Genomic DNA, 25,647 nt, shown 5'->3' with positions numbered 1-25,647 from the left:
GTATCGTTTTACTCAAAACTTATTTTTGGCAGCCAGAATCTTTTGGTTTTTACTGGCAAGAGATATGGATTATTAAACAAGTGCCCTTGCACAAAACATAGGCCTGCCAAAATATGAGACTAGGGAATCAAACCCACTCTACCCTCAGTAAATAGGTTCAATGTGTCCAAACCCTGTAAGGACTGGCCTCACGCCCTTACTGAGTGCAGTTCTGCACATTATCATCACTCATTACAGGAAAGCTTATCTTTGGAGTCTGCAGGACTTTGAGTAGGGCCTAATATAGACAGCAGTACATACCTGCCATGGTAGCCTTCACATCTGAGAGTGACCCTGGAGCCCAGTCTGCCAAACTGGACGTCTGAAACTTCAGGCAAGAGACATGTGAGCCATTTTATTCCAGACCTCTCATCAGGCGTTTCATCAAGTGATTATGTTATCAACAAGGCAATTTAATAGAAACTTTACATTCAGAGGTGCTAGTATCCGATTCTTGAAAAATCACCATCTGTTCTAGTATCATCTCCAAAATGCAAAAATAGACGATGTTCTCAATAATAATACACTGTCAGAACATAGGGTACAAAGCTTTTTCTGGGACAGAAAATTATGTACCTATAAGGTACCAGTATATTTGAAGATATGAATATGGACCCTGACTAACAAGCTGAGCCATATTGCATATATTATCACAGAAGATACGTCTGCGATAATGAATGCAAAATTGCCCCGATTATCAGGGAACTACGGTTCTGTGTAGTAAATGAAACTCCATCTGAAAGCAGGTGATGGCTATTTAATATTAATCAAGAAACCGGCTTTACTGTCAAGATGCGCAATACAGCATAGCCTAGAGTTGAAACTGGAATTAAGTTTATTTTTCTTACCCCACTGGCAGATATTTTTTACTTGTTTTAAGTATAAACCTCTTGATTTTCATATTTTATTTTAATAAACAAGACTTAATATCTCAAGGCACTTTGTTTATCAAGTAAATGTATTTTCAGATATTTATACTAGAAAACAAGACAAAAATACGAAGATATTATTTTATGCAGTGTAACTGACGCAACTCGGGTGGGTGATTCTCACGAAATTAGACTTATGAGGTGTCATGAAACATTTTGATAAAAAAGAAGTAAATGCTATCAAAATAGGAAGCATACAGTTACAAACATCTCTTCATGTACTATTTTGCACATGATTTGAAATTACATCATACAAACCAATTTTGTTGTTTTTCCACATTTAAGGGGAACATTTTCATTTCCGCAACGTGCCCATGACTGGATTTAGGTTCTTTGACATGGAAATATTTATAATTAAAAAATCTACAAAAATAAAAAGCTTCAGTGCATGTTATACTATAAAGATTTACAGTAAAGAAACATGTGGTATTTGGTGATCACTGGTAAATGTAGAGACAATAATAAGGCATTCTCTTCCTCCGCAACAATTTTTAATCATTGTTTAACCCCTGAAGAAACTAACATTTTCAAAAAAAAAAAAATAGTTTCAACGGACATAATTGACTGTGACACTCAAGATGGCTTCCAGGTAAACAGTTCTTATTTTTTCTTTCCAGATAAAAGTAAAAAATGTGTTTGTCATAGTACCTAGACAAATTTTTAGTTCTCATTACCGAAACATGAGTTTGTAAATGCATATATTTAATGTAATATCATGTTGCGGTAATGATAATTTTTGATAATGATATTCTAAAAAAATAAAATTATGCTATAGGAAAAAAAAATTTTAATCCTCTAAAAATAATGGTTATTATCTTATGTGTGCAAAAAATTGGCTTCAAGAGCTTTTTAAAATTCTGATGCTGGACACCTTCTAAATCTGGATTTCGTGAGAATCACCCGGGTGCATCCTATGCAAACATGACGCAGAGGCATAAATTAAAACTGTCACAAGGCCTTTGGCGTAGGTCCAAAATCATCCGATTTTAGAATGAATATTGAAAAAGCAGCAAATAAAAGCCCAGAAGAGATAAACTCCAGTATTGTTTAAAATGCATCTCAGGGTAAAACCTTAAGAAGCCTCTTAATAATATATCAGACAGACAGGCAGATAACCAAAACATCAGTTATATGTTAAAACCACACAGCAGACTAACCATTCATCACCAGAATTTTTCAAATAATTTATGCAATCTGATCTTTCATTTAAGGAGAGCATACTCTCCCAGTTTCGAAAGAGCGTCCCCTAAACTGCTTCTGGGTAAATTTAACAGGGATATTATAACCATTCATCATTATAATAAGCCCAGCATGGACACTAAAGCACAGAGACGCAGAATCCTGGTATTTGCATTGCTGTGCTATTATGCCTTGTCAGATTTCAGTATTTATATCAGTGTAGAATAACAGCCAATTACTGCCAAGTGTTGAACAAAGAGAGGCAAACACACACACACACACACACACACACACACAGTCACATACAGTGGGAGTGGCTTCCCTGCAGCGCCCAGGGTCTAACTGCACTCCAGAAATGGTTGTGCTCAATGTCTGCTTTCAGGAAATATTGGCAAAAGCATATTATTTGAAAACCAACCGCATTTCTCAAATTTCTCCCTCTCGGGCCAGCGAAACTGCAGGCATGGCAGACGTACAGTACAGACTGTACTTGCTTGCATTAATTGTGCAATCTATATGCAAGGCCGTAGAGACTGAACTCGACAAATTCTAACAGAGATGTTTATTGTTCTAACAAACAGGACCGCGGTTGTGTTCCTGGTATGGATTAAAACAGAATTTTAGAGTAAATCGTAAAGGCTTTTTGGCATAGTGTGAACTTAATTTGATCATGCTTTGTTTAAAGCGAAACACAGAGACTTTTAAGGAGTCCCATATGCCAGCCTAGAAACAGAAAGTACCTTCATTGGTCCATATCTCCGACTTGATGTGGACAGAGAAGAGTGCTGTTATACCAATGACTATTAGACCACCAGGGCATGACAATAAACCGGGCATCTGTAAGAGACAAACAACATTACAGGCTGTTAGAGATACTCAAATGGAGGTTTCATTTTATGTCTAATATGTTAATGGGTATCATCCTGCTTAAAATTCCCACCTGCCTAGCAACCAATCGGGCTGTCATGCATGCAACAAAACGCTTTACCACTAGAATTTCAATTAAGGCAAACAAGACACGGTGGCAATACGTGTGTGATTGTCGGGCACTTCCATATAAGAGAATCCACAAAAGTACATGCTGTTATTTCCATGAATCACAGTTGACTTTAACAGCCCCACAATGTACATTTGCATTAATTGATGGTTGAAGATGCTCCGGCCTGTGTCCTGTGGAAAAACTCTGACGTAAAATAAACATGGTCTGCTATCTGAAACATGAGCCTTGTATCAACACACCAGAAACATTATAAACAAGTAGCTGACAGGAGTCGTCTGTCATGTGTGCGTCTGGGATTTGCCTGCGGGATGTCATTTTAAGGTATTTCAAAGGCTTCTGTAGCCTCAGGTGTAGAAAGGTGCAAAACATATCATTACATTCCCGAACCCGCATGACTCTGGAGTTTATCATTTTCGCAAAGACAGAAACATATAAAAGCAAATTATATAACTGCTTAACAAAATCCTTAAGCACGAGATAACTATGTTTAGTTTAGGATTAGTTCAACTAGTTCAACATAAGATGATGCCTGATTGTAGGTCCATGGATATTCATACAAAAATGTTTGAATAATATAAAAATAAGAAACAGATTTAGTTAGGTATATATAGGTACATATAGGTACAGATATGCAAACATTTAGTAATATACACCTTTGCGGCATTAAAGGTGCTCTAAGCGAATTGACGCGTTTTAGACCATAAAAATGTTTTGTTACATAAAGCAAACATCTCCTCACTATCTGCTTGCTGCCTGTCCGCTGATCAAACTGTAAAAAAACGCGATCTCTGTAGACAGCTCAGGCTCGACAAACAGCAATATCAACATAGTGGCCAAACCTAGCACAACAAAACATAACAAAGTGTTCCAGCCAATAAACGACAAGAAGGATTTGGGGGTGGGGGTTGGGCGCGTTCATGAAAGCACGGACGGGAGAGGGAGGGGGAGGCGTTAGCTACGGTCCGTTTGTTTGAAAACAGTTCAAACACCAACAGGAAGTGACGTCGCACATTATTCGCTTAGAGAGCCTTTAATATGAACTCTCTAGGTGCAAAGGTGTACTTTTTAAAAGGATGCTGCCTTAATGACAGCTGAGGACAAATTTTGACCATTATTTTTGATATCAGGACAATGTACAGGCAGACGGTATCACACTGAAGGGGCTTATTTTGCAATAACAAATGGGTGCCTGTACATTATACTGGTACTTACGCATCTTTTTTACCTTAAAAGTAAGGTAAGGAACATTAAATATTGATTTGAAATATTTGAAGAGTTTGGTTCCAAAACGCAATAAATCCATTTGAACTAATTTAGGTAAAAATGTGTTTTCTATACCAAGAAAGTTGAAGAACCAAGATGAAAACAAGAGGAAAACCACAATTTTCTGTTACAAACTTTCACATAGCATCTTTAGGTTAATTAAAACATAAAAAAAACAAATCCATAATTTGATTTTCAAAGATTTATTATAAAAACTGATTATTTTTTCAACAAATTGCAATAAATCCAGTTTTTTTCAAAATGCTATAAATCTATTGAATATATATAAATGTGCATTCATATTTGCGATGTTATATTAATTTAGTTGAACAGTTGTACACACTGATTAAAAAAATAAACATTAATGGCATTATCCAAAACATTTACTTTGTCATATTAACACTGTCATTGCTGCGGTTATACTTGGGACGTCGATGGCTCGTCGCTTAACATTTTTCACAGCGATCAGCTATAAAATTATTATATGTTGATGGCTTACGTTTCTTTCCCGTCACAGAAAACCACCACAGGTTTATCAATGCCATTAAAGTATTATTTTGTTTTGGTTTGTTTGTTTATCATGAAGTACAAGATAAGGAAAACTAGGAGTCCGTGTATTCAATGCGCCGCCATTGTTTGTTTACAATGCGTGGAATGGTGCGCTGTAATTTGTTGAGCGGATTTATGGCATTCTGAGAAAGGAGGAGTGCAGTTTATTGAGTTTTGGGTAAAAAGGGATGAAAGAATAACAAGGCTGATATTGCATTTCGCATAAAATTAAGAATTTACTTTTAAATACTGACCTGATATAAAACTGATTTTGGCAGTAACTCATTTTCTTTTAAATGGCATTTATCGCGCTTTGGAACCAAACTCTTCATTTTATTTGCCCATTTTTAACGAACGCTGACCTGTTTATTTTTGATTTTAAGATAATACAAGACTTTCAAATGTTACAAACAGACTATTTAGTTTAATAACTTATATAATATTATATGTTATGTGTTAAAAACATATTTAATTTTTTTGTAATATTAAACTGTACCCGTCAAAATGATTTGCAGCACCCAGGTTACCGTCTGTTATTAGTTTTGAGCGGTTGTTATCTGGAAATAACAAACCTGCAAATGTCAAGACTGGCCAATCAGAATCAAGCATTTCAACGAGCCATCTAATAATAAAACTATAAAAAGCACACAATATTACAGTGTCAATGATTTACATTGTGGTGATTCATTAACCTGTGTCAGCTCACAGGTGATGTCCATAGAACTCAATGTTCTCAATGTTCAAACTACTAAAACTGATTTCCCAAAATGTCAACACAAGTCTTACACTTCTAATTTACTAGACTACGTAACCCCAGTTGTGTCGTAAAAACGTAATATATAATTCTACTAATATTAATCTCAATTATACTATATTAAGAAATACCTAGAGTATTATGTATCGTGTAGAGGCACAAAATCTGTGGTCAAAGGACGGGCAGAGGATACTCAGCTGTTTGTCAACACTTTTAAAATTCCAACCAAGTCACTGCAGCAATTACAGAAGATTAAGTGTAATACAAGGGGAAACATTATAGCCGGACAGATATAACGATCAGTTTATCAATTTTCCACAGTAAATCGGGTAAAATAGGTTTAAGATTGTCAAAACTAAGAAAAAAGACTTGGTTTTAATTCCTGTGTGGTTTAGACATATTTATTATCAGACATCTTTTGGAAATTAGGAAGATGGAAACTTTCCTCGCTGCATTATCATATGTCTGTAAAATTTGACTTCTCTAAACCACAGGCTGGAGTTGGTATCCATCGGTTTTTAATGCTATTTCAAGGCTGCACCAACCAGAATGACTTCAACTCCTTAAAAGTCTTACAACGCGAGCTGGAATATCACAGCCCCACTATATGCAATACATCTTGCATTTGTTTTCTAAAGTACAGCTGACAGTTAGAACTGGCCAGCTCTTATTTAATGTAGTTTGTTATCTGGATGTCCTCCATGATCTTCATTCTCAAGTGACTGTTAAATTCAGCAGTGAGGTGCAGGCCCTCACATGCTCCATAAAGACTTTCTGTGTCTTATCATCCAGAATCTGCAAGAGTTACACTGCTGGACTCATTTTCACCCTCATAAGAGCCACTTAAAAGTTCTTATGAAAACTATAATAACACTGTTTGGACTATAGTGCAGAAAATCTTACAGCGATCGTTTCAGAGATACTGATAGCTAATTATTATTTAATAATTTCAATACTAAATCAGCTCACTATGGATCAGGTCATCTAAATAACAAGTTTTGAAACAACACACAAATGAGTCATATTTGCGTAACTTGAGATATAATTTCTCAAAGAATGTATTTATTATGAAAAGACTTAACCATCTGTGTATTTCCTACACCACTGATGACAGAGTCCAGACATCAGCAAAATATCAGTCTATATTCATGTTTTCTATTTTAGATGAGAGAAACATGCATGCATTTTTGGGAGACAACATCATTCTACGAAATTATTTGGTGCAACAATTCAATGGTGAAGGAATGGCTCTTCAAAGATTATTGAATATTTATTTTAATTACATTTTTTGCATGCAAATTTATGAGAAAGAAACACCGTTATATATGTGTCATTTTTCTGTTATGGATGTGACAATTCTGAAATTGCACATAGCTGAAACATTGTTGCAACTACTTAAAACAAAGACTTTGCATATGTATGCACCAAAAATCAATATCTAAGATATCAGTATTTAAAGGGGACATTTCACAAGACTTTATTTTAAGATGTAAAATAAATTGTTGGTGTCCCTCGAGTACATATGTAAAGTTTTAGCTCAAAATACCATATAGATCATTTATTATAGCATTTTAAAAATGCCACTTTATAGGTGCAAGCAAAAATGTGCCATTTTTAGTTGTGTCCTGTTAAATGCATATGAGCTGATGAAATGCAAACACTAATCACCATGATAGTGTTTTGTTGAACTTAAAACTCAATTGTGCTGTCAATTATCTCTCTCTCTCTCTCTAGATTTTTTATGATAAGTCCCCTTTAAAAACTTTGGGGAATAATTTAACTTTTTATGGAAAGGTTGACTTTGCATAGAATTGCACATAAGGTGCTTGACTGTTTTTGGAAAAACATGCATTTTGGCCTTTTTTTGGGTTTTTATTAGATAAATTCTCAGCTTTGAAAATGGCAATTTTAGCATAAGATTCAAAATTGATGCTTTTTGAAGCTGTCTACTCTGTTTAAAGAATGCTGAATTCTCTACCCTGTGACCTAGGGCTGGGAGATAAAACTATATCGATGTTTACTGTCGATACACCTTTTCGATAATGATAGATAAAACTTTTATATGGTGCCTGTTAATGCATTGCTAAAACTGCATTGGACAACATACCATCGCCGTTCCTAGATCTTAAACTGCCTATTATATGCCGCGAAAAAGGGCGTGCCGCGAGTGACAAGCAAACAGCCAATAACAAGTGTTGCTGTGGGGTTCGGTCGCGCCATCGCCCCTTTAACAGGAAAAACATGTGTAAAAATTTGTGCTGTGGTCGAGGAGATTGTCAATGATAAAAATAAATTTTAGCTCGCCAGTGTGGCAGTTCTTTGTTTTTTTGCATCTGACCAGCATCGGAACAATGATGTGTAGAGGTCGACCGATATGGCTTTTTCTCTGGCCGATGCCGATATTTAGAAATCAGGGCAGCCGATGGCCGATACGTTTGGCCGATTTTCTATATGTACATAATAATCAAAATGTTCATTAGCAGATATAATGTAAATGTAAAATGTCACTATTTAAGTCAAAGTATTTAAAAAAAATTATGACTTCTTTCTGAAGAGTTTTACAACCTGTTCTGCACCATGCATTTATCAGACACAGATATTACCTGACACTCTGCGGTCATCATCTTTGATCAGTTTTTTTTTACCATGGCTTTTATTGCTTTGTAGGATAAAATCCTTATTTGGTAGACCTGATAAATTATTTATTCATCATAAAGTTCACATAGTAAATGTCTGTTTTTTAGCTGAGACTGTTATTTAGGGCAAATCTTTCTAAACACATTTACATTCTCATTCCTGAGGCGCTATAAGTGACTGATTGTGCTGACAGTGACGTCTTGTATAGTGTTGGGACAGATCTGTTGTTTCAATCGTTCATTCAAACGAATCCGTTCAAAGGAGTCAGTTCGCGAATCGGATGCATTGTGTTGTAATCCAGGCTGAGCAGCGCAAAACTGTAAACAAAGTCTTATTGTAACAACACGTAAAACATTTCCTTGGTGGATATGATTTGGTCTTCCGACCTTTCGCCATCGACATCGAGTCAGTTTGTTTCGAGTAATAAAAGCAGGGAGACAGTTTAACCCTTGTATTGTGTTCGATTTTTGTGACGATTTTGATGGAGCGGGTCAAATTGACCTGCATTGGATTCAATGCAATTCCTTAAATATCACATTATGAAAAACAAGAAGGTATTAGGTATGAGCAAAACCATTTTAGTATCAGTCTTAGTCACACATTACAAACACTTAAAATTAAAAAGTATGATTTTAAAAAAATGCATTTAACCACAATTTTTAACATGTTTGTTTTAACAAATGTTGCACAAAAACTGTTGCAACATTTAAGATTTTAAATTTTAATTCAACATGTTTTTTTTAACATACCTATGTTTAAGACATCCTAAATTAATTGTACGAATTCAAAAAATCACTATTTACATGATGTGCACACATCAAGCATGTGCTTTCTGACTTCTTGCATTTTACACAAATGGTGCTTATTTTGGTGTCATGTTTTATGGGGCACAGCTGGCATCACCTGTATTCACCTCTGAATTTTCTGTGGGTCTGAATTCATCTGCTTTACATAGTATTTCATATACATTGAAAATAGAAATGATAGTTCACATTTACTTTTCTGTGTCTGAGGAAGTGTTTATCAGTACTAAAAAAAGTGAGGAAAAGCTCATTTTTTGCCTTTCCAGGATAGTAAAACACCAAAATATACGCAAGAAATGTATTTAATTTGTGTCTATACAGTTACCTTGGAACAAAGAAATATGGGTCAAATTGACCCGCGAACATCAAAATCGTACCAAAAAACATTATTTGTGCTAAAAAAAAACACTTCAAAACACATCAGTGTATCCTAACTTTGCATGCATGTTCATGGCCCTAAATGAGAAAAAGTGACAAAATTTCTGGAAGAAAACTGTAACTTAAGTAGTATTTCATATAAATTGTAAATAGAAATCATAGCTCACTTTTACCATCTGTGTCTGTAAAAGTCTTTTTCAGTACTCAAAATAGTGAGGAGAAGCATTTTACCCCCATTTCAGGATAGTAAAACACCAACATAACAACAAACACTAAAAATATATATTTAATTTAGGTCTATACAATTGCTTTGGAGAAAAAGAAAATGCGGGTCAAATTGACCCGCGAACCTCAAAATCGTTACAAAATTATTTTGGTACACTTCAAAACATATCAGCATGTCTTAACTTTGCATGCATGTTCATGGCCATAAATGAGAAAAAGTCACAAAATTTCAAGAATAAAATCACAGGTTAACTGGTTTATCCGACAGCTTAAAAATCAAAACGGGTCAAATTGAACATAATATGAGGGTTAAAGACAGAAAGCGTGTGCACGCGGCTCTGCTCTCTCTATCACGCAAAGAAAGATCATCATCACTCATTAATCACGTGAAATTAGCCTAATCTTTGCACGGACAGTGCACCGCGAGACATACGCTTGTCGCGCTGTTGTACTGGCTGCTTAATTCGCGCGATCCTGCCATCGTTTACTAAAGCTGTTTGTGAACAAGGCACGTCTGCACACACACGGGAGCGATCTGCTTGCAGCAAGAAGCAGCGTCACGAGTTCTACAACAACGCTTAGGTGCCCGCAGATGTGCCTGCCTATTAATCGGCCTAATTTTGCAGCAAAATCGTATAAAAAGCTTTTTTTTAAATATGCCAAAAATCAGCCAATTAATCAGCCGGCCGATAAATCGGTCGCCCCCTAATGTTGTGTGTAAGCTATGCATATAGGGCTGGGTATTGGCAAAGGCCTCACGGTACGATACATATCACGATACATGTGCCATGATACGGTGCATCACGATACTAGAGATGGGACGCTATGGAAATTTCATATCATGATTGTTATCAAGTTATCATGGTTATCGATATTATCATGGTTTTGTTAAAATGAGATGGAAATGTTCAAAAAGAACTGATACACACAATAAAAACATTTGAACAGGGACATTAAATATTAAATTGTGATTTTCAAAAATAGAAAATCACAATTTAATATTTAATGTCCCTGAATTTGTTTCTGTGGTAAAAATAAATAAATAAATCTGTCTAATAAGTTTACCATGAATGAATACAATACATTATTTTATGCCATTTTCTCACTCTCGTTAACTTCTGAGAAATTGGCCGAATGGCCATATTTGACAGACACCTAAACAGCGACAACTACAGCAGCGGCGGAGGAGGTCGTTTGATGCAGAGGGATTTGATGGGTTTAGAAAATATAGATAGTAGAGATTTACATTACATTAAAAAAATGTAGGTGAAGAAAAGTAGCCGATCCGCCATTGCAAACAAAGTTTAGAACAAACTTCAAGAAACAAAGAACAGGAATCAAACATAATGGTGATGAAAATGTTCCAGAGAGAGCATTTACAGAGTTTATTTAACACCAGTTTAATCTTTATGTAAGATATAAAAACATTTTTATTGCTAAATTAAAATAGTTTATTGTTTGCGTTAATAAAGTGTGTAAATAAAACATACAGTGGTAAAATTAAAACTTTTTCCTACTTGTCATTTTTTAAAAAGCTTAATAAAATGTATCGATAATTATCACTATCGATTCAAATGATATAGCACGTTATATCGATGATAAACATTTTAGCTCTATCGCCCAGCCCTACTGTGACCTCCACCTTACTTTATTAATTCATACCGCATCATGCAAACTAAAGTCATGTCTACTTGAATGGTGAAATCATCCTTCCATCATCAGAGTGGCCATATTAAGCATTGCATTTCGCCCCATTCATAGTAATAGCAGTGCTCAATCTTGTTATATCCAAACTCAAAAAGTGTTTCTGGTTCAAAATTATTCAGAACAATTGAGCAGTTAACACATTTTAGCTTAGTATGTAAATGACTTAAAAATCTATGAGTATCAGTATCTATAAACTTGGGTAGTCTATCCGTTCTGTATTTTGGTACATGTCACTGCATTAGCCATTCTTCACACATAAATACTTCCCTTGAGGAATGTATACAAAGTGGATGCACCTGCGGTTCTTTGCGACAAAGCCAGGCAGGATGAAACTTCATTAACCCCCGCCCAACAGAATGCTTTGAGTTTCTCTTAACCACAAAAATGCATCTCCGCACAAACCCTCTACCTACCAAACCCACAGCACTAAAACCCAGAGCTGAATGTTGACCACAAGCTGGTAAATTACATATCAGAGCCATATATCCTTACGTATTATTTAGTCTGTTGTCTGAAGCTGTTTGGGACGGCCGCTGGTAATATAACAGAACGACAGAGCATCTGGCAAAGGTAAACACAAAGCTGTTAAACCATGTTAAAAACAGGCCCTTTGTCCCCATAACCATCTTTATTGTTCCCATTCCCAACAATATGAGCAGCATAAATCGGCTATATTAGTATCTCAAATAGACTGTGAAAATTGTGCTAAATGGATATAAATTATTGCTGTCATAAAGTACGCTATTGAGAACATTAACTTGGAAATATTTAACACGTCCTTCTTTATTTAAATTTTTAAAATTAGGTTTACAATTTACGAGTAACATTTATCATAAATGTTGCACTTCTGCTATGCATTATTAAATGTTTTGCAAACCATACTGTGTTATGATAATAACGTGTCGACATACTATATTTCTTGGAACAATATCGACAATTATATTAATTTGTATTTTGGTATTTTGTATAAGAATTTTATGAATATATATATATATCACTACAAGACACCTTTTCGCATACGAGGTACCAAATGTTCCTGATATTGCCGTTGATGAAAATTTGATGGCTTTGGGAGGACTTTTCCGACCACGAGTTTTCATGCTTGACTATTCAACGCCAAAACACACATGCTGTAGCACATATGCCAACCAGATGTGGAGTTTGCATATTCAACCCTAAGTAAAAATTATAATTTACGAGTGCAATGCATGAGCAAAACTCAAGATTAATGGCAGCTATCTGGTTGTGGAACATACACACGTGAATAACCTTCCAAGATACTGACTCATACTGACACTGAGTCCATATGCAGAACTGCAGAAGTATAGTACTACTCATCTGACAGAAATTAGTAATCAAAGTCACAAGTTTGCAAGTTTCAATTATCTTAAAAACTTCATACTTGAATTCGTAATTGTTTCATTCCGAAAAATGAAAAAACTGTGATCTACTAGTCTCGCGGGAACCATGGCCGCATTGAATGGCCAACATTTCGCTTTGTGCCGCATCATGTTTAAGGCGCAGAGAAATCTTCACAATAACAAACCAGTGTGCAACCATCATTCACGAATGTGTCTTAATTTAATACAACAATGGCAAACGAACTCTTGGACTTCTTTTAAAGACTTTATGCCATGAATCTCACATACTTTTCAAAATGCAGCGTGATTCGATCGTGATGAAGCACACAGCCACCGATGTAAACATGACAGCTTACTTCTTCGATCAGAAGGCTTTGTGTTGTTTCCAGGTGAACATGAGACATGAACGTAAGAACATAAATGAACATGAGATAAGAACGTGACATGCATGTTTCACGGAAATGCTGTTCAACCAATCAGAAGCAACTTTGAATCGTCTGAAGTATTTCAGTTAAGTGTGCCGTATGCATCAGTCGTTCAGCCAACGGACTGTGGGCGTGACGTCTAGAAGTATAATCCCGTTTTTACGTGCAATGTCGAATTTTTGTAACTGAGCGTACATGTACGTCACACATGCGCCTACAGGAGAATGTAGTATGTAGCCCAGGAGATGCATTGCATTTTGTTGCAATATGCATTCGTCCAACGTCTGTGTAGCAGGAGAAAACGAAACTCTACAGAGCAGTCCCAGACGTAGTACTGAAGCAAAATGAAAATTAAGCGGAAGCATGTAGGAGGGCGGAGCCAGGCTACATGACCTCACCCATTAAAAGTGAATGGGAAGCGTTAAAGCTTACGCCCCGTGTGAATGCACCGTAAGGCTGCAGACTAGTGATTTACCAGTTTCAGTACATTGATTTATAACTACTTAAAGTCCCCTCAAAATAATCTGCACATCTTTTTATACATTTTATCAATTTATTTAATTTAATTTAAGGAGCCACAGACAGTCACATGATTTTCATCGCTGACCCAAATAAAATGTACTAATACTTCGCACTATTATTTCCCGTAGTGTCGTTGCAAATTCGTAAATCTGTCCTTGTTTTGGATTCCACAGAAAAAGTGACATGAAAAGAATTTTTTTTTACAAATAAATAAAAAACGTAATTTTTTAGGTGAACTTTTCTTTTAACACGCTTTTGTAAAAGTAAAAAGCCCTTGACCAAGCAGTTAACATTAAATCACAACTGGTCAGCTAACTGCATTGCAAGAAAGAGGTTAGAGAAGAGGAGGAGGAGTGAGAGAGAGAGAGACGGAGAGTAGGGCGACCTCGGGGATGCAAGCTACCTCATTCACACAGACCTATGGTCCCAGAAAATACCCGTAAAATTGCCAGACAAGGGTCTGTGTGAACAAAAACTCGTTCCGTTAATCTTCTGGGATCGTTGCCGGAAAGAGGACCTAGTCAGATACACGGGTAACCCTCTGTGTGAACAGAAGCCGCAACAATGCCATAAAGGGCGTGTCGAAGTGAGGACGCGCGCGTCATCATCACAACGCAAGTTATGGTTCAGCTCCTTACAACGAGAGATAACGTGCATATAAACATTCACCACGAGAAATGTTGCAAACTAGATTGAAGCAGTTATCAGGAAATGATACATGAGATGCATAAACAATGACGCACGTGCCGTAGTGAGGACGCGCGTGTCATGGCAACATGAAGTTGGTTCAACTCTTTAAAATGAGGGATTTACAACATTCACGACGAGAAATAGCAGCAAACTGGACTGAAGCAGATATCATGTAAGTTAGCTTATTACTTACTGTGTTGAAACGGAGATCATTCAGCAGCATAAAAGAATATCGCGTCACGTGCTCATTTGAGCTATAATAAACGAAAATACCCGCACGTCATGCCAACAAGATAATATCGTTCAGCTCCTCAAAATGCGGGTTTTAAATGCATATAAACAATCACGGTGAGAAATGTCTGAAAACTGTATCAAAGCAGAAATCAGGGAGCTCGTCAAATACTCGTACATTATACGTCACACCCTCACGTGTCTATACGGGAATTATCCGGGATGTGTCTGAACGCTCACACAGATTCCGGAAAAAGACTGTCTGTGTGAACAAACCAAAATCAAACTAATCCCGCAAAATACCCAGACACGTTTTACGTGTATTTTCCGGAATTACTGTGTGAAAAGGGCTAAAATTGGACAGCCAGCCAAGAAAGCACGAAGGAATGCGTGAGTCTCGCCAACATTTTATGTTTCTTTCCATTGAATTCCAGCCCGTGCTCTGCGGGGCGGCTATTTCTGCCAATAGTGAGGCCGGCTCTCGAAAGCACTGTGATAACAAATGATAAGATTTTCATAAAGAGTCAGTTCTGATATTATATCATTTTCAAGCGTCAGCTGTGCTGCAACAATTGTATCTCCATATAATATGCAAGCTTATCGCACGTAGCCAGTGTTTGTGCATGGAAAATTGAAAAGGCCTTGTTAATAAACTCTCTACAAGTAAAGATATCTCGTGTGTGAAGTGTCGCACTAAAGAGAGCAACGTCTTCTTTAAAACACTTGAAATGACCTCAAGCCGTTTTCAGTATGCAAACACAATTTGCAGCATCTACTTTTTCTAAGATTCTTTGACCTTAGGAAACAAGTTCCATTGTTTCAAGAGGCAGTTTTTGACATTTTTTCCAGCACTAAATATCAGAACTGTTTCAGGCAAGTCTAAGCACAGATCACACTGCTGACTCATCAGGTAACGTGCAATCTTTTTAACAAGGGGAAAATGCAGAGAGTGTTGAATTTTTGGCACATTAGCATTCCTCATCAACATGACTGAGTGGAAAAAGCGCGACCTGACAATGTAATGCATATTTGCCCATCACGTTTCAATGAATTCTTCTGTGACTCCTCATACTGTACTTACATGCAATGACGTCCTATAGGGTCTATAGGGTTTAATCTTTGTCAAAAGAAGACATGACCAAAGGAAACTGTATGTGTTATGTACATTATTTAGTATTATTTTAGGACCTGCGTTTAAATCCCATTTACCATGCAATGCTTAAAAAACAGCTTTAATATTCTGCAAACTACTTTTGTGTTTAAAAGTGAAAGCCAGTTGGAAAGCACACAAGAGTGGGTAGATGATGACAGAGCCTTCAGTTTAGAGCAAATGATCTGTGGAAAGTTTGACTCCTCTGGATTGACCAAATTTAGACATTTGAATGGTTGATTTCTGCTACAGCATTTGACATGCATACAATTGTGCAACGTCCTATAGAAAAGGCATGACGCCTATGCACACAGAGAATGTTTTTGACGGATTAGCAGATCGGCGAGTGCCATTTCCAACTAGATCCTTCTAAAGGGCAGCGTGAGAAAACAATAAATTAACGTCAGAGCAGGCGGTGTGCTGGACAAAACTGACATTTACGTTAATCTCCTTTGCTTAATGAAGGTCAGCAACAGGAAAACAGAAGGTGTTTATGATTTAACACTTGAGGTAGCGGCACCTCATTTTGGCAATAGCCGTTGACAAAAGCATAACTGTAATTGTATACATAGGTGTAATGTTAATGCTTTTCATTTGCATAATTATTGCACATTGTCAAATTAAAGGTGCATTAAAGGTGATTTATTTACTCATGAATATAGAAAAAAACCAAAGTAAATAAAAATGTCTATTCCATTAATGTAAGGTAATCGCACCCATGATATAAGATGCTCTTTTCCCAGAGTTGCCTGCAGTGCAGGGCCACTTCAGGTCTTCAGAAAAAAGAAAGTGGCTCAGCACATCTTCACAACACAAGAGTTTCAAGGGATTCAAGAAAAATAAAGCTGTAAGTAATCTTCCCTGTTGTTTGGATGGGCAGAAGTTGCTAAACAGTCCAGGATGTGGATACACAGGGGACTGTGGCCTGTGCTCTCTCTTCGTAACTTGAACAAAGACCACCCAGGACCCTTCGGATAAAGGTATAGTTGCAAATAATTGACTGGCAGGGTTTGCAGATCCCGAGGCCAAAAACACAGCATTATCCCATAAGAGTAGAGAGGGGTTGGAGATTTATTGAGAGACGATAGATTGGCCAGTCTATAAAGAATGGGGCTGGAAAGATTTCCATCGAAGATATGGACTTTGTCCAGAATTGAACTCTGAATAATATACAAATCAAGTTGGGCAATAACTAGTAATTTGAAGTCTTCTGAAGACACGCTGGAATTTTGGTTACTATGGGTACAACACTGAAATTATGTGGTGCGCATTACCAACTTGCCTTAGGCAAAGGCTTAATGGCATGAGTTTAGAAGATTCTGGAACCAAAGTTGACATAGCTTTAAATTTCAACAAATGAGACCATCAATCTCCTCTCAGCATTCGTTGTACATACAGGGTAGATAACTCAAAACGTATGGGGACGATTTTAGTTAGTTTAGTACCGATGTCCAAGGAAACATCATGAAATGCAATCTTTTTAATGCAAAATTCTGTCACAATATATATAATAGGGGTAGGTAAAAAGTATCGATTCCCTGTCTTTAATCAATCTTCTAAATACCCCCATCCCCCATATCAATTCTGGAAATCCCTGAATCTATTCTTAATGTGTGTACTTCACGTCAGACAGGGTTGTAAGGAGGCACGGAGCAAGCATGAACGAAGCTCGGGACAGTTGAAAGAACTGTCACTTGTTGGCCCGGGCCAGTGCTAGATTGTCACAAAAGTTTTTGCACTTGTTTTAGGCCTTGCTAATTTAATTATTTAAGCAAAGAAGACACAAAACAGATTTCAGTGTGCTACTCCCGTGCTGTTTGAGAAGTCTGAAGCGCATGCCCAGCAAGACACACTTAAGGCTTCAGACAGCAAGCAAATACTGGGTTCATGTTTCCTTGACCAGACATATTTACACAAAAATATTTTAAAATGGCACAATTATCCTTGTAAACATAGTCTGTTGTGTGACTTGGACTTGAATTGAAATATAATCGAATAAAAACTAGGGATGTTCATATTGACCAGTTAACCAAAGGTAAGAATTTATGAGCGATTAAAAATATTTGTTAACGCATGGTGCGTGTTGACACGTGCCTACAGACATTTCACCACTTTTCTATCCTTAATTTGAGAATAGCATGTAAATGATGCAAATTATTGCTGCCCTGACGGTTTGGTAAAGTAATAATGTGTATGAGAAATAATTTGTACTGCATATGTGTCCGTGCTTGAGTATGGTTTGGAAGCTGCACGGAGACACGCGCATGTGTGCAAGATGACGCAGTCCGTCTCAGCCTCGCGCTCGTCCGGACAGACCTTCGATGATCGCCTCTGTCCTAGACCCTGACCATAAACATCTCTTTTTTTGCACAAACAGAGAAAGAAGATGCAAAAGCAAAACTTTTTTAAATGTGTCCTGCTTTAGAAATGCCAACTGTGGCAGATGAAACAAGATGCGGTTGTCGGTTTGGAATATTAACTGAAATGAACATCCCTAATCAAAACCATATACAAAATTGGTTGCAATACCCTGCCCTAATACATACAGCACAAGAAACATCTTAAAAGACTACAACAATACAGTATGTGTCATCCTCTGTGCTCAAATACATCAACCTTTGCAAAGCTTTCAAGAAAGTAAATTTAGCCTGGGTTACGGCATAGCAATGCAAATAAACGTGAGCTGGTTCAAGGCTTGCTGTAGTTGCCCACACGATGCCTCGGTGATGCCCTTCTACAGGAAGCAAGTTAATGATCCATTAAGTGCAAGAAAAAACAGCATCTGGCTTTGGTTCTTTTGCTCAGTTTGACAGATAAAGACTTTTCAAAACGACAAATTGCGAGTGTTTCTGAGCTGGCTTTGAATACAGACATCAGTTTGACGTGAAAACGGGGATAAGGCCATGAATCTGTACAAGACCTATCACAGTCTCTCAGGGCTGAAATTTCCTTAAGCGCTGGCCAGAACGAGATGGCTACCAGATGCCAGCTATTGACTGAGCTTTTGGCTGGTTTCCGAGGCAGAGTTGCAGCCTCAGCCAGTTCTGCTTGAAGGTAGACTGTGCATGAACACTCAAACTCATTTTACTCAACACAGGATTAAACAACAAAGGCAAAAGCATCCTAAACTGATTGGCTTCCTTGTTCTGCGGTTCCAAACGTGGCCCGAAGACCTGATTACAACTTTGGTATGGCACAAACTTTCATGAAACTTGCACTCAGCTGGCGCTCGTGCCGAGTCCCTTGTAAGGAAGAGCAGTCATTTATTTCGAAGAAACGGTTTGGATAAACAGCAGTCATGAGTCGTAGTCACAACCAAACTTGGAAACATTCCTTTGGCCACACTAGATCCACGCTACCTGCTTCCACGAAAGCAGGCGATGAAAGAATTACAGGACCTCTCTGCGTCCGGGCCTCCCGGACAATGACAGCAGTCAACACCAGGCTCAGCTGCTTGGCATTTAAAATGGCGCCACAGTCCTGCTGCATGTAATTATAGTGGCTGTATAGGCCTTAGCGCACTTCGATATGCAACCACATCATGAACTCCGTAAAGGTCCACAACATATCATTTCAACAAACCGGCTAAAGCAAATTGACGGCAGACAACGCTTATCCACCTTGCAAAGTTCAGACCAGCAGAGAAATGTGGAAAAGCATGTTACTTGAATCTTGTACTGTATAAGCTGGCGGTGCACGCTCTCTTTATATCCTATCAGAGCCAAATGAGTCACGGGGTGTACAAAACCCAGGAGTGAACTGTAAAGTGCTCTGAATAGCTTGTTGAATGCTCTGCTGTGTTGTTTATCAAGTGAGTGACAGTCTCAACACTGGCTGAAGGTTGACACAACTCCCCATGGAGGAGATACTCACCATTTGACCTGTGGAGCTGAAGGGAGAAAAGGTCACGCAAACAACCGAAGATGATCCACTAGTCAGAGCTTTGCAAAGCGCAAAACAGCAAGACAGCCAAACGTATCAAGTTTTGCCTGCAGGTATAAGTATTTGTATACATTTCCCAGACAGAGGGGTGCTCTATCCAGAAGATAAAGTACTCTGTGCCTATGACTCACACCTGCTGGGAAACGGCACACATATTCTGTTACCACTGTTCCAACATGCTTGGCTCATAGAGTGCTGGTCTCCGTAATAAAACAAGGGAAAAAAAACTGCAAACCTTCATCAAGCAAGATGTTTGAATGTGCCTATTGATAGCAATCATTGGTATATCAAAGATTTACTCTATTGTGTACACTGTGTGGCCATTCTTCAGACACATTACAACTGTTTGAAGCTCCCTATTAAATCTGAGGGGCAGGGAGAAATCCTTTAGAGATAAAAGGATCAAAGCAAGTTGCCAAGATAGACCTGAGCTTACAGAATTCCTACTGCCTAAAATCTAATTGCCAACTAAAATGAACATGTCTCAGAGGAAAACAATAAGAGGTATTCTGGTTATTTTTTGTGCATAGACAACATTTACATTAGCTGAGTGACTCAGAATGCTATTTTTCATTGTAAACTATATCTTTTTTTTTTCAAAACTATTTAGGATGTGCATGAAATAAAAATGCAAGGCTGGTGGACATCATTCCCTGAAAGGAGCGAGTTGTAAGTTTTTATAACCCTAAAAGATTTTTAAAATAACTTTGAAACATTCCAAGAATCTTGAAAGAATCTTTCTCTTCTGGAAAAATAGACAAAAAACACTGATGCCTCATTTTGCCCACGGGGCGTATGCTATTTTCTCTGTCCAATAAAAAGCTATCTATAATAAAAATTACCCACTCCTTACTTATAAACCATGGTTAATGGCTGTGATGAAGAATACGTTAAAAAAATCCAAAGAACTGATCATTGCCAACCCACTTATTTTTTTTAATAACTTAATTCTGCCACTCAGTGAACTTAAATCTTAATTGGTCACATTTAAAAATTATATTTAGTTTTTATGTCTTATTATTAAAGCGTAACTAAACCCCTGGTCAGAGCCTGACTTCAAATGCAAGAAAAGTGGGCAGATCCCAACGGAGATAGAGGGGACGAACTAAGCTCGTACCAAGTGTGTGGTGAGATCGTAACAAGGGCGTTGTGAGCTTGAACCTGCCTACATCACAAGGTATTTGTTATGGACCTAACATCCAATAGGAAAGTTCAACTGCAGTAGCCACTGTTCAACCTGAAGAGGGCAGCACTCAGTTTTTACACCATATATTGTAGTATTGAAACACTTTATATCCAAATGTCAAAAAACTTACTAAAATCAATGAACAGCACTAATAAAGCATCATTCTTACAGATCATTAACTAAAAAAAGTTGGTTTAGGGTTTAGTTACTCTTTAAGCAAAATCACACATTTGTGAGAAAAACAAAAAACACCAGTATTACATCAATAATGAATCTCATTAGTCCTTGTGTATCAAATGACGAATCATGCATATGACTAGTTGCAAGACATGCAAGAACCAGTAAGATTCGAAGTTATGATATCACGCCATATTATAATTTACTATAATTTGCTGATCTGTATGATCTGTAACACAATGTATATCATGCTTTATGTCTGTACAGATAAGTGAACATGCCAGCTGCAACTATTGTTAGGTGAGGATGGTTTGCATATGCATATTGCAAAAGCCATTATCCTTGTGCTGTTTTCTGAAATTAAAGGTCAATATTTAACACAGCATTTGGGTATCTCAGGAGCTTTACTACTAGAGGTCGAAAGGTGTATACTGAGAGAGCACATGAACAAAATGCATTTCATATACTAACACAAACTGCCACTTCCTCAGAATTCACCAAGCAAGCGGACATCAAAGACCTGGTGAAGTGTACAGTATTTAGTCATAATTACTCCATTTCCCATCTGTGGCCTCCAAACAACACTTGACACTTTCAGCTCATAAACAAACTCTTCCTCGGTGACTCACTTTGCACTTCAGTTTTATTAGGAATGCTAAAATCTCAGGCATTAATGACTGCCCAAATATTGGTCCATACAGATTATGTACAAATGTATTTGTTTTCAGACTTTGGAAGTGTCACCTTCGCGCTGATCTCTGGCTGTACACCAATTGAAAGGGTGTCCTTTATAGGCAACATTTAAAGGTCTTTATTGAAATTAAAGGGGCCATGGGACTTTTAAGATGTCAAATAAATCTTTGGTGTCCGCAGAGCACATATGTGAAGTTTTAGCTCAAAATACCATATAAATAATTTATTATAGCATGTTAAAATTGCCACTTTGTAGGTGGGTGCAAAAATTGGCATTTTTGGGTGTGTCCTTTAAAATGCAAATGAACTGATGATGAATACAATGATGGTGGTTTGTTGCAATTTAAACTCAATTGTGCTTTTCTCTGCACTAAATGGCAGTGCTGTGGTTTGATAGTGCAGATTAAGGGGTGGTATTATTATAATAAGAGCTCCTTATGACGTCATAAGGAGAGCCAAATTTTAACAACCTATTTTTTCATGTGCTTGTAGAGAATGGTTTACCAAAACTAAGTTACTGGGTTGATCTTTTTCACATTTTCTAGGTTGATAGAAGCACTGGGGACCCAATCATAGCACTTAAACATGGAAAAAGTCAGTTTTCATGCCATGGCCCCTTTAAGGATCCATCATATGGATACTTCACAGACTTAGCTATCCTGAGACTCATTGCACATCTCTAATAGCTGTATTTTTATTAGAATTTATTTTATTTTATTTAGGTTAATTGTGAAAAATAAACGTTCAAATCGGAATGCAGAAAAAATTTATTGTTAATGTTTTACTACCATAAACAATGTTTTGTAATAATATTATTGCTGCAATGCTGTGTATGTTATGTTTTACTTTTATCTCTAAAGTAGCTGATAAATTTTGTATACCATTGGGTTTATGCATCACATTCTATATGATTTTCTTTGAAGAAGTCAGAAACTATTGAACATTGAATAAATGAAGTCATATACACCTGGGATGTCATTAGGCTGAGTACATTTGTATTAATTGGGTGAACTATTCCTTTAAGACCAACAACCCACCAAACAGTCAATTATGAAAACGTGTACTTTTCTATATCCATACCTCTGCCAAAAAAGATCACTTTCAGTGTATAAACTCCCATTTAGGGCCTCACACAAGTTTAGTCACAGAGCTGCTTGGAGCCCAACACACAGTTAGCATACCAGTGAGAACTGGGTCGACTGGGTCCCATCATGAGGCCCTGTTTTCCCAACAGAGCAGAGCTCTCAACTTTAATTTGAAATTGATTGCAGCCACTCTTACCGTGCGCTGAAATATGAGCTCAAAATGAGCAGTCTGAATGAGGAACAGAACTTGGCAAGTCAAAAAACCGGAGAGGATTCGGGGTAGGGGTTCGGAGCTGTGGATTCCAACCAAGAAAGCAAATGATGATCATGATGTTTTTGACATATGGCTTTCCTCAAATGAAAAGTTTCTCACAATGTGAACACGCATTCTTGCATTCTGCCTTCTAGCATTTCGAGTACATGCACCCTCTTAGACAGGAGGAATGCACATCTGGGCAGATGTTCTTATAGTGTAGGATTCAACAAACTCTTTGTAGTAACCATGTTAGCGTATTGACATACCATACTTTTACTAGAGTAACCATGGTTTAAGCATGATTTTTGTAGAAAAAAACATGATTATTTTGTGAAACGATGTTTGTTTTTATCTGCAGTAAAACAATTTTCATAGGGGATGGATGATATTCTTAAAAACAGGATAATGTTTTGATATGGAAACTAAGTGGTCATGATTTACAAAAAAAAGTTATTTAAAAGTGTACTGCATGTTTCAACTGTTCAACCTATCTCCAAAAGACCCAAAGTTAAAACGCTCTGAAATTTCTGCACAAATATTGTAAGACAGTCCCAAACAAATAAAAACTAAAATCTGATGGGAAATGTTATAAGTATAAAAAGAACTATTAAATGTACCAAAAAGCACACTGCACATGCAAATTCAAGTTGTAGCGCGGCTATAAAAGCGCACTAGAGTAGAGAATAATAGAGCAGGGATTTAAACCTGGCAAAGTTTATGCATGGATAAAACAGAACCCACAGTTCTTGACAGAAGCCCAAGTTCTTGGCCATTCTGCTACGGTTAATTATACAAATTAAACCATAGAAATTTTAACTGACCATGACTGTATCATCAGACTAGTGAAAGATCAATCTAGGGTTTTCAGTTACTAAAACTTATTTTACATTTTTACATTTGGTCGCTCTACAATTCTGAATAACTAGATTATTAATGGTGAGAATTACTGGCATATGTTTCAAATTAAAAGTCTATAATAACAATGAGGATTTTTTTTTAAATCAATAACAAAGATAATTAAAAACAACAAAGAAAAACTACTGACAAAACTTTATATAAATAGTATTAGTTTTTAAACTAAATAAAATGTATACACATAAATACCCCAATTATATATGTTTTTCTCAAAAAATATATACATTCCTATTCACCAGCATAAGCGGTAAACAAAATCACTTTCATAAGTCATTAAAGATGGACTTTTTGGGTTTACATATAAACAACGTACAGTACAGAGCCAAATAACGGTGATGTTCATCAACTTCATAATGTATAAACTCACGAAGAAATCAATATATTATCAACAAGTTACAACAAGAAGTTGTATACACTAACTGCAGTAGCTACTTGAGCTTACTTAAAACATATAGTTTGTAACATGCAAAACTGCTTGAGCGGACACATTTCCACGCGTATGACCTACCCTTAGGTCACCATAACTTTAATCTTTCGCTACTCCTCCGCTTTTAATATATCAAACATATTCCTGAAGCTTAACTCTTATTGTCCTTCTCGTTAGATCTTACCTTACTTTTCTTCACACTTTAAACGAACATTTTGACGCGGTTCCTCTCCATTGCGTTCCCTGCTCTTTACCTTCGTAGTAAAGTCGGAGGATACAGTGTTGCGACTTCCCCTCTGCTGTTCCCATTGGAGAAGCGTTCTGTCAGTACACACTATAGGCGTGTTTGACTTCATCCAACGCTGCGCAGATAGTTCGGTTTATGACACCATAATATCGCGAGATCGATTCGAAAGCCATTCGATTGGAAAGCTCCCGCGGTAATTCGATTTCAGACGCTCGGTCTGCTCAGCGCCACATGAAGTCGGACAGATTTCCTGTCAGCAAACACGTCCTAGGCAGTGTGCCCATTCCCGATGGCTTACTAGCATACTGCTTCGTGCTATTTTTCTAAGTTTGCACTATGTCTACTTTGTACAGTATGCTCGTATTGCCTGGAATGAGTCATGAAAATATTAAAGAACTGGAGGACCTGCTTATTTACAAAAGTCATATCCACAGTTAAAGCATATCCAGGAAATTAAAATGAAAACTACTTTCCAAAAATATCAAATACATCGATTGTCTATAGTTTAATTGTGGCCACCACTTTAGGCTATACATAAAAAACAGAAATAGCACTTATTTCCTCTTTGGACTAAAAAAATCAGTTTCAGTAATAATTTCCTATTTTACAGTATTTATAACTTTAGCAACTATTTTTTAAATATAACAAATATATAACAAAATAATACAGACACAGGGCCTACAAAAATAAATAGTTAAAATAAGATAAAGAGAAGGGGAGGCAGCAGACATAATAGCAACTATTTACAATTTAAATCCAGATTGAAAATTAAAAAAGTAGATAAACAAGTGCTGGGCAAAGATTAATCGCAATTATCACATACAAAATAAAAGTGACTTTGTGCATAATATATCTGTGTGTACTGTGTGTAATTATT

The 25,647-nt window shown here is 37.0% G+C and overlaps 1 protein-coding gene across 3 annotated transcripts in view; it reads right to left on the bottom strand.

Annotated features, from left to right (window-relative positions):
* The window catches only part of il11ra (interleukin 11 receptor subunit alpha), a 47,034-nt gene extending 22,189 nt beyond the window's left edge, over positions 1–24,845 (bottom strand). For all 3 annotated transcript variants that reach the window (XM_073874020.1, XM_073874022.1, XM_073874021.1), the window contains exons 1-3: positions 24,708–24,845; positions 2,888–2,984; positions 301–367 (exon numbers count right to left, since the gene is read on the bottom strand). In XM_073874020.1, coding sequence (XP_073730121.1) covers positions 301–367; positions 2,888–2,984 — 164 coding nt within the window. In that variant the 5' untranslated portion in view covers positions 24,708–24,845. The remainder of the gene's footprint in view (positions 1–300; positions 368–2,887; positions 2,985–24,707) is intronic.
* Between the last annotated feature and the right edge of the window lie 802 nt (positions 24,846–25,647).

This window comes from Misgurnus anguillicaudatus, chromosome 12 (genome assembly GCF_027580225.2).
Source record: "Misgurnus anguillicaudatus chromosome 12, ASM2758022v2, whole genome shotgun sequence".
Classification (NCBI taxonomy): domain Eukaryota; kingdom Metazoa; phylum Chordata; class Actinopteri; order Cypriniformes; family Cobitidae; genus Misgurnus; species Misgurnus anguillicaudatus.
The sequence above is the reverse complement of the archived record's forward strand: the minus strand, read 5'-3'. Positions and strand labels throughout refer to the sequence as shown.